This window comes from Rhea americana, unplaced genomic scaffold (genome assembly GCF_003343005.1).
Source record: "Rhea americana isolate MKP2758 unplaced genomic scaffold, rheAme1 scaffold_597, whole genome shotgun sequence".
In the NCBI taxonomy this organism is placed as follows: domain Eukaryota; kingdom Metazoa; phylum Chordata; class Aves; order Rheiformes; family Rheidae; genus Rhea; species Rhea americana.
In genome coordinates this window covers 12,138-22,416 of record NW_028186753.1, presented here as the reverse complement: position 1 = coordinate 22,416, position 10,279 = coordinate 12,138, and the positions used below count along the sequence as shown (strand labels likewise).

Sequence of the window (10,279 nt, the reverse complement as noted above, 5' to 3'; positions counted from 1 at the left end):
ATGGGTGGTGCTGGAGGCTCTGAGGGGGCCAGAGGCTTACGGGTGCAAGGGACCTGGGGGGCTCCAGGGGCCCTAGGGAGTGACAGGTACTTCAGGGATGCAAGACCCTTTGGGGCTGGAGGGGTGCCAGGGGCTGGGGGTGCCAGGGGCTCCGGGGTCCTGTGGACCCTGGGGGTGGGTGACAGGGACTCGAGGGGCTGGGGGAGTGTGGGGGCTCCAAGGATGCAGGGGGCTGCAGGGGCCCTGGGGGCTGCCTACCCCAGTGGTCCCATCGCTGCCCCCTTGGACAGATATGGGCAGGACCATTGGGTGGGACCCCTCCACAGAGCCCCCCGGAGCCCTTGCTCCTGCTCTTCACGGGGCAGCTCATCCTGTGCTGGGGCAATGGGGCAGCTCAGTGGGGGGGGAGGCAGCTCCGGGGTGCAACACATGGCTGGTGGGAGCCACAGGAAGGGGGCAGGGAGGAGGGGCTGTGGGGCAGGTGGAAGTGTGCTGTGGCCCCCAGCCCCCTGCGACCCCCACCCAGGCAGTCACTGCCAGGGTGCCTGCAGGGTCCCACATGTCGCAGCCCTGGGGCGCTGCGGGCCGCGCTGGGCTGGGGACACGCCGGGGTCGGGGCCAGMGTGTGGGTGCCGGGCTGAGGGGGTGGTGCAGCCGCTGTTGCAGCCCCTTCCCCAGCAGGACAGCACCCATGAGCGGGCAGCACCCCCCTGCCCCAGACGCTGCCAGAGGCCGGGCTGGGGCTGTGCCAGCCATGGATGCAGAGAGGTGTTGGGGGGCCAGATGGGGGTGCGGTGGGTGCAGGGGCTGTGCTAGGGGGTGTGGGTGCAGAGGCCATGTTTGGGCTTGGGGGTGCAGGTGTAGGCGCTGTGTTAAGAGTTGGGGTGCAGAGGTGCAGGGCAGGGGCAGCGGGTGCTGGTGGCGSTGGGTGCAGAGGTGCAGGGTGGGTGGATGATGGGGGCATTTGGTGCAGGGTTGGTGGGTGCTAAGGTGCAGGGTGGGTGAGTGCAATGGGGCAGAGTGGATGGGGACTGAGGTGCAGTGCCCGTGGTGCTGGGGTGCAGGGCTGGAGGTGGTGGGTGCTGGTGGTGCTGCACTCTAGGGTGCAGGGTGGTTGGGTGCAAGGTGGCTGGGTGCAGGGGGTGGGCGCATGGGGTGGTTGGTGCAGGGGTGCAGGCTGGGAGGGTGCCAGGGGTGGGGAGTGCAGGGTGGAGAGTGCAGGGTGCCAGGGTGCAGGGTGGGGAGTGCAGGGTGTGGGGGGGTGCAGGCTGGGTGGGTGTAGGGGTGCAGGGCAGGTGAGTACCGGGGTGCTGGGGTGCAGGGTGGGAGTGTCGGGGTGCAGGGCCGCAGGTGCTGGGGTGCCGGCGTGCAGGATGGGGGTGCCGGGGTGCGGGGTGGGTGGGTGCCGGGGTGCAGGGTTGGGGTGCCGGGGTGCGGGGCCGCGGGTGCTGCGGCGCGGGCCGCGCTCCGCGGCGCAGCCGCCGGAGCCTGGAGCCGCGCTAATGGGGGTGATTGGATCAGGGCTCTGGAGGGGAAGGAGCGGCCCCGCTAATGCAAAGCAGAAGCTGTTAAGGGCCGTAATGGCTCGTTACGGTTACGATTATTGCTCCAATCCCCGGCAACAAGTGCTGTCTGGGGAGCGGCCGCGGAGCCGGGCGCGGCGCGGGCGAGACGGCGCGGGGCGGGCGGCCGAGCCCCGACGGGGCCGCGCCGGGCCGGGCCCGGGGCCGGAGCGGGGCCGGAGCGGGGCCGGGGCCGGACCGGAGTGAGAGCGGGTCGGGTCGGGCCAGGCCGGGGATGGGCCGGGGCCGCCGCCTCCTGCCGGGCCACAACGAACTGCCCGCAAGGGCGAGCCGGTGCCACCGCCGGGGCTGGGGCAGCCTGCGAGGGGCCCGGCGCTGCCAGCCCTGCTCCGGCACCAGCGCCACCGCCGACACCAGCTCCACCACTGACACCGGCACCTGCATCAGCTTCAGCACTGACACCAGCTCCAGCACCCGTAGTGGCTCCAGCACTGGTGCCGGCACCTGCACCGGCTCCAGCAGTGACTCCGGCACCTGCACCTATGCTAGCTCTAGCCCCAACACTGGCACCAGCTCCAGCACCGGTGCCAGCCCCAGTTCTGCCCCTGCTGCCCTGGCCAGGGCGACGCTGGGCAGGGGCAGAGGGTGACCTGGCACCTTCCCCCAGCACAGCTGGCCTGACCCAGCCCCTCGGGGTACTGCTCAGTCCACTGGTGTCCTGGTTCTGGTCCCAGTCCTGGTCATCTCAGCTCCTGCTGGCCCAGTCTGGTCCAGCTTGCCTGGGCAATGGGGGCGGGACAGCCAGGCCTGGTGCACTCCAGCGGCTGCTCCGGCAGGCCCTGGCCATGTCCTCAAGCTGCCAGCTGCTCCGTCCCTGCCTCCCGCCGTGTGACCGGGTGGCTCCGTGGATCCCGGCCGTGGGCTGCTGAGCGGGACCGGACAYGGCACTGACCCCGGCTCAGCAGCCCCCTTGGCCCCCCATCCTGGGCAGGGACACCCAGCACCCCACGGGCCAGGGTCGAGGSAAGCAGCCCTGTGGGGGGAGGAGGGGCGTGAGTGGGTGGTTCCTGCGCCCCCCCCCTGCTGCTGGGGCCTACCCCCCCCCCCCGCAGTCCCATCCTCACTGGCCATGAGAAATGAGGCTGGGGCCGGGGCGCCTGCCCCATGTCTGGGGAGGGCGCGGGAGGGCCCGGCCCCCATTTGTACCTGCCAGCAGCAGTTCCTGGGAGGGACGGCTGTGTCGAGGGGCTGCGGGGGTCACAGCCGGGCCAGCTCAGCCCTGGGGCAGGCAGCATCACTCACTGCCAGCGCAGCGCTGCAGCGAGCACCCAGCACGAGCACCGAGCCCAGCACCAGCACTGAACACAGCACTGGCACCACAGCCAGCACCAAGCGCCCAGCACCAGCACTGCGCCAGGCACTTGCACAGAAACGGGCACTGGCACCACAGCAAGCACCGAGCACCRGCAGCAGGAGCACTGCAGCAAGCACCAGCACTGAACCAAACACCGACCATGCCGCAACAGGCAGCAGCACTGCAGCAAGCAGTGAGCACTGGCACTGCAGCAAGCACCAGTGTCACAATATGCACTGGCACCACAGCAAGCACCAGGCACCAGCACCGCAGCGAGCACCAGCCCCGCAGCAAGAACCAGCACTGGCACTGGTGTGAGCACCAGCTACACAGCAAACACTGGCACCGCAGCAAGCAGCAAGCACCAGCGCAGGCGCTGCAGCGAGCACAGGCTGCCCACTGCCCGGCCGCCCRTCTGGTGTGCCTTGCGTACACACCCTTGCACGTCCAGCTGCCTGCTGTGCACACTCACCCTTGTGTGCCTGCCTTGCACACCCTGCACACCCACCCCTGCATGCTTACTATGCACACACATCCTTGCACACCTTCCATGTGTGTCCTGCACACCCACTCTTGCACACCTGCCGTGCACACCCTGCACACACACCCTTGCAGCCCCAACAGCCCTTCAGATGTCCCAGGCACTGCTGGATGCCCAGGCCAGTGGGATGGTCGGGGCAGCGGGGACCCGAGGCCTGGTAGGTGGGTGGTTTTGCTGGGACAGAGCTGCCCTATGGGACAGGCTACACCGGGACCAGGACAGGCACAAGTTTGTGTCCAGCAGTGGAGACTGGGCCCTGTCCCCATCCCACCCCACAGTGACTGCACACACTTGTGCCTGCTGCTACATGGTCCTTGTGCATGCTGAGTGCCACCGGCATGCACGTGCACTGCTGTGATACACATCCTTTTTTGTGCCTGCTCACATAAGCACACACATGCTGCCACCACTGACACATTATGTCCATGTACTCCTGCCTGCATGCACCCTGCATGGTCATGCCAGATGATACACAGTCCCTGCATGTGCTCYGTCATGCACACACGCAGTCACACTGTCCTCACATACCACTCCAGCTGTATGCATGTGTTGCTGTGCAAGAACACACGTGACACGTGGTGCCTGTCCCTGCTCACACCCACACGTGCTCCCCGGCCTGGCACACTAGTGGTGCACACACTCAGACACTGTGGTGTCTGCAGGGCTGCAAAGCACAGCCTGGACATGGGACCACTGCAGATGCGGGAGGGAGGTTGGGGACAGGAGTGGGCAGATGCCCACTCTGTGCTCCCAGTTGGTACTGGGCATGCGGGCTGGGGCAGCCAGCAGCTGGGGCTCCCATGGGTTTGCCAGCCTGGCATGCATGGGGCCGTGCAGCTCCATCTCCCGGTAAATAATTAATGCCTGGGCTGCAGCCGGCACTTCTCTGCGCTTCAGAGAGGCTCCCGGGGCTGGGCAGGCCAGGGCTTTTAGCGGAGACCTGCTCAAATATTCAGCTTCATTTCCGCTGCGGAGCTGAGTGGGGCCTGGGCGGCTCCTTCTGGTAAGCGCCTGCTGTGGGCTTTCCCTACGCCGGGGTGCAGAGCATCCATGGTCCAGCCCTGCCCCACACCCGGGCCCGGTGGGCTGGGGACCCTGGGCCAAGGTCTGACGCGCTCGTGACCGCAGCTGGTGCCGGCCACGGTGGGCACATGCGCCACGTGCTGTCACCCRTGCGGGCACTGCTGGACGTCCCGGCCCAGGCTCTGCCCCGCACGGCCGGGCTCGCGGGCTCATGCCGGGCCGCGGGGCTGCGGCAGTCGGGGGGCTGGGCAGTTATGGACTGAACTCCCTGCCTAATGCACCTGATTGGATTTGCAGAATCCAATTACCTGCCCTCGGCCTTTGATAACGAGGTTCTGAGCGACGGCTTCTGTCAACGGCCCCACAGCAGTGAGAGCTGCGGCTCCAGGCACCCACTGCTCCCGGCTGGCACCAGCGGGCCACGGGACAGGGCTGGGGCTGGGGATGCCTCGGCGCACGGCCCCGTCCAGCAGCTGTGCACCCGCTGGGCCCTGGCCAAGAAGGCAGGAGAGGCTCCAGAGAGGATGCTCCACCAGACGTCCAGGCCAGGATGGAGCTGCCCCATGGCTCCCAGGCCCGGTCTGGGCCTGCGCTGTGGGGAAGGGGTGTCCTCCCCATGCTGCCAGCCCCACTGCAGGCTCCRGCCTCGGCTGCGTGGCCAGAGGTTGTGGCATCAGTGGGGCTGAGCCGGGCACGGCAGGTCCCGGCTGCTGCGGTGCTCCCAGGGCCCAGCGCTGCGCTGAGCACGTGCTGCATGGGGAYGTGCACGCCATGGGCTCTCTGCAAAGGGCTCGGACTGTGCACGCAGCAAACACTGCTCTCCACCTCCACCCCAGGCCCCAGAGTGGCATGGGGGCCTCTGGACCCGGCCTCATCCTGCAGACATGGCCGTGCTGCTGGTGCCAGCAATCACAGGGGCAGTTCGCAGCAGGGGGTCTCACTGCAGCCCCAGCCTGGCTGCAGCCCCTGCAGGGCAGCACCCTCGAGGCATCCCCCYGGGAGCCGAGCTGGAGTGACCAGGCAGTGTGGAACTGTGCTGCAGCCACCCGGCACATCCCCGCGCCCCGAGCCCGGCACGGCTCCTCCCCTGAGCCCGGCCACCAGCCCGGCCGTTACCCCCAGGACACTGCGCAGACGTGGCCAGTGCTGCTGACGTCCAGCCTCAGCRTCACGGGCCGTTGGGCCCCGGGGAGCAGCTGTCGGGGCTGGATTTGCTGCTCCAGTGGGCTCCCCACGGCAGGGCCAGCAGCGCTGGCACCATGGGGCCACGTCCCGCTGGGCAAGGTGCACCGCAGGGCCAAGGCGTCCTGAGGCCAGGGTGCATCCCCACATTCCCACATCTCTGAATCCCCGCATCCCCTCATCCCTGCATCCCCTCATCCTCTCATCTTTGATAACGAGGTTCAAGCGATACATCCCTGCATCCCCCCATCCTCTCATCCCTGCACCCCTGCCTACATATGTCCCTGCATCTTTGCATCCCCCTTATCCCCACATCACCACATCYCTGCATCTCTACATCCCTGCATACTCATATCCCTGCAACCCTGCATTCCCTCATCCCCACATTCCTGCATCCCCTTATCCCCACATCCCTTCATCCCCACATCCCTACATCCCCACATCCTGTGTCTCTGCATCCCTGCCTTCCCACATCCCCACATCCCCACATCTCTGCATTCCCATATCTCCGCATCCCCACATTCCCTCATCCCCACATTCCCACATCYCYGCATCCCCTMATCCCCGCATTCCCACATCCCCGCATTCCCACATCCCTGCTTTCCCACATCCCCTCATCCCCACCTTCCTGCTTTCCCACATCCCCTCATTCCCACCTCTCTGCATCCCCTCATCCCCTCATCCCCTCATCCCTGCATCCCTACATTCCCACATCCCCGCGTCCCCTCATCCCTGCATCCCCACATTCCCACATTCCCACATCCTCTCATCCCTGCGGCCATGCCCGGGCTCTGCCCACGGTGCAGGGCCGGCGGCCACCCCGGCGCAGCTCTCCGCGGGGCTGGCAGGAGCGGCGGTGGCCAGCGCGCGCCCGCCGGCGGCCGCCCCGTCACCCCGCGCACCCTGCCCGGGTGCCAGCGCCCGCCCCGGGGCCGGCGGGTGCGGGGCACCGGGAGTGTTTCATGCAGTTAAGAAGTGTCTGATTGAGGCAGGAGGCGCCAGCAGCTCCCCCGGGAGCCGCAAGTCAAGGACTGGAGGACCAAATGCAGGCTAAAGTAATCCAATCTGGGCTGGCTTCATCTAATTAGCCCAGAATTAACCCAGCAGCCAGAGAGGAGCTGACTGTCCCTACAGTTTGCCAGCGGGTTTGGGGGGGAAGCGGGAGGAAGAAGGGGACGTCCAGCAATAATGAGATTACGGGGGGGAGCAGGCGGGAGAGGGCAGCTTGGCAGCATCTTGCTGGTGGTAACACGGGGCCCTACCAGGCCTCGCTGTGTAAGTGGCGTGCATGGGCCGGCGCGCGGGAGCGCTGCCGTGGGCGGTGCGGGGCCGGCAGGGACCCGCTTCATAGCTCCTGCCCCCAGCAGCAGCGCCTGAGCCTGGCTCGGGGCCCTGTGGGGCCGGAGCTGCCAGCGTGGGGCTGACCCACAGGCAGGGGGCTGCGATGCCCCATGTAACCCGGGGCCGCGGTGCAGGGGGAGGGGGCGGCTGCAGGGGACGGGGCAGCACGGCCACCCACGCGGCTGCGGGGGCAGCAGGCCCCCCCGTCACCGAGCGGRGCGGCGGGGCCATCCCAGGAGGGAGCCCCAGCCCCTCCTCGGCATAGGGATGCAAATCGGGGATGTGGGGGTGCAAGCGTGGCTGGAAATCTTGACTCCTTTGCCTTGCCCCATGCTGGGCCAGTGCGTTTGCCCATCCGTTGGTGCATCTCCAGCTACATCCCAGTGCAGAGTGCGAGGGAGGCCCCCTCTGCCTGGAGCCTGGCCCAGACCTCTGCCCCGTCCCTGCCGGCCCTAACCCCTGGCTTCACGGCAGCTCTCAGGAGCCTGGGAACAGGGAGACGGCACCAGCCTGGCTGTGGGGGCAGGAGGTCTGTGGCTAGATGGGGCTCATGAAGGGTGATCCCTGCACCCGGAGCCGGGCACAGGGTGGCATGTCAGCTCCCCATGTGCCCTCTGCTCCGCTGCTGCCTGGGGCTCTCCCTGCCCTGCAGCCTGCTCGGAGCCACCCAGCCACGGGGCTGGGAGCGAGTCCTTGGGCCGGGGCTCTGCCCCAGGCACCGTGCCTGGTCGTGGGGCCGGCGGTRCCAGGCTGTCCCGGCCTCGTGGCTCTGCCCTTGGCCAGCCCAGCCTCAGCCCCATGCCTTCCCTCGAGTGAGTACCCGGCACTGGGTTGCRGACAGGACCCAGGAGTGATCCCCGCAGACCCAGGGCGAGCACCCAGCTGGCGAGGGCCCCAGCAGAGCCCTGCCGTGAGTGCAGGGCGGCCCCGGATGCACACAGGCACTGTGCGAGCCTCCCGCCGCCCCTGGCCATGTCACCTGCCCCCCAATCCATCTCCCAGGCTCCGTGCAGCATTCCAGCCCCTGGGCACTTCCAAACATCTGCCTCCTTCTCTAGGTTTAATTAACCTGCCGTGGCGCGGGGCCCTCCCCCAGCACAAGGCATTTCCTCCCAGACACCCTGCTCTGGCCCAGGGCAGGCGCCGCGGGGCCTGGGCCAGCGCCAGCTCCCTGCACGCAAAGCGGTTCCACGCCTGCACCGGGCCCCTGCGGTCGGCTGAGCTGTGGAGATCCCTCGTTCATGGCAGACCCGGGAGCCTACGGCTTCACTTCGGCATGTTTCTGGGGCTGGGAAAGCCATAGCTTTGCTGTGCTTGTGCAATGGAGAGTGGTGCAGGGTTTCTCCTAGCACCTGCACCACTAGGCCTGGAGCAAGAATTGCCGGAAAAATCCCAAGGCTCCAGCCTGGTGCTGTGCGTCCTTGTGCAGCATCACTCTGCCCTGCTGCAATGTGCAGGGGCCCCATGCGAGTGGCTCCCGCCTTCCCACTCGGGAGCATCCCAGGAAGGCAAAAGGCCCCCAGCATGGAAAGGGGCAGCTCTGTGGGGGCAACTGCATGGCCGCTGGCTCAGTCAGCACATCTGGGCATGAGCCTTGCAACGCATGAGAGCTGTGCATGGCAGCTGTGCACACCCAGCCTGGGGCTGAGTGGGATGGGACGTGGATGTGCGGGGTGTGCACACATCACTGGGCAGGGTGCAGCTCTCAGAGAAGCTGTGCTGTGAACCCGCGGTGTGTGCATGTCCGTGTTTGTGTGCACACTTCAGGACGGGGTGAGCTCTGGTGAGCTGTTCCGTGAGGCTGGGCTGCCTGGAAGGTGTGCGTGCAAACGCACGCTGGGCTGTGGGACGTACATGCATGTCCATGCTGTGCCGCTGGGTCTGTGTATGTGTGTGCAGCCATGCTGAACCGTGGGGTGCAGCTGTGTTTGTGTGCGGCTGTACCATGCTCTGAATGTACAACAGCGCGTGTATCCATGCTGTGCACACGTGTGTGCATGTGCAGCCCAGCCGTGCTGCGGTGTGTGTGTATGTAAGTGCGTGTGTGTAGCTGTGCCGTGCTGCGGGGGTGGGGCGTGTGCAGCCGTGCTGCGCCGTGGGGTGAGCATGTGCTCCATGCAGCACCGGGTGCCTGTCGCCCCACGTCCCAGAGAAGCCACCAGCACAGGGCCGATCCCCCGGGGCGTGCAGGGCCCTGCCAAGCCCGGGTCCTGGCTGTGTGCCCTCGGCCGTGCCCCCGGGATGCACGGGTGCCCTGGGGCACGGCAGCTGCGGCTCCGGGTGCCGCCATGATTTACAGGCGCAGACCCCAGTAATGTCATTTGCCCCAGACCGGTGGCGCCAGGGTGGCCGCCTCCCCTGCCGGCCCCAGCCCCAGAGAYGTGACCCGGCCGCCCTCGCCCTGAACCGCTGCCGGCCCGGGAGTCCCGGGATCCCGGGACCATGCTGCTCGGAGCTGGGGTCGACCCCCGTGGCAATCACAGCCCGGGACGCCCGCGGGGTGCCGGGGGCCAGCCCCGCCGCCCCACACCCACTCCAGACAGCCCGGACCCAGCAGTGTCRGCGCGACTATCGCGGTAGTCGCCAGGAGGCACGATCCGACCCCTCTCACCCTTCCTAGCTGCGATCGCCGTGGCGACTCGGGAGGCCGGTCGGCGCGGGGCGGGCGGCAGCGCCCGGGGCAGAGCCCGCCCGAACCGGCACCGTCGGACCCCGCGCGGCAGCGCCGCTCCCCCGCCCGGGGCGCAGCCGGGCACCGGGACAGCCGCGCCTGGCAAACCGGCCCCGGTCCGCCGCGGAGCCAGGTAAGAGCACTGCGGGGGGCCCGGGGGGACGGGGGGAACCGGGGTCCGTGTCCTAGGGAGCGGCGGATCCTGGCAAATGGGGGTCCATGTCTCCCATTCAGCGGATCCGGGAGAAACGAGGTCGATATCCCCGAGAACGGCGGATCGGGTGAACCGAGGAGAGGCGCGGTCCGTGCCCTCGGGGACGGAGGAYAGAGGCGACTGGGGTCCGTGTCCCCGGGAACGGTCGAACCGGGAGAACCGGAGTCTGTGCCCCCGGGAGCGGCAGATCCCAGTAAATGGGGTCCGTTTGCTCCGGAACGGCAGATTCGGGGGGGCGGAGCCGGAGCGCCAGATAACGGCGGCTGCGGGGGAGCCAAGCCGGCGCGCCCGTCGCTGCCGGGCGCGACCCCGGGTGCGCCCGCCGGGAAGGGCAGAGCGGGGCCGGCTCCCTCGGTCGGATAACGGCGAAGCGAGGAGCGCGGGTCCGCGGCCGCCGCAGCGGTGCCCGGCCGGGAGCGACGGGTCGGCT

At 68.3% G+C, this 10,279-nt stretch overlaps 1 protein-coding gene across 1 annotated transcript in view; it reads left to right on the top strand.

The window, feature by feature from the left end:
• Window positions 1–1,797: 1,797 nt before the first annotated feature.
• The window catches only part of TLX2 (T cell leukemia homeobox 2), a 16,426-nt gene continuing 7,944 nt past the window's right edge, over window positions 1,798–10,279 (top strand). Inside the window, exons 1-2 of the mRNA XM_085319546.1 lie at window positions 1,798–2,107; window positions 9,688–9,768. Coding sequence (XP_085175672.1) covers window positions 1,798–2,107; window positions 9,688–9,768 — 391 coding nt within the window. The remainder of the gene's footprint in view (window positions 2,108–9,687; window positions 9,769–10,279) is intronic.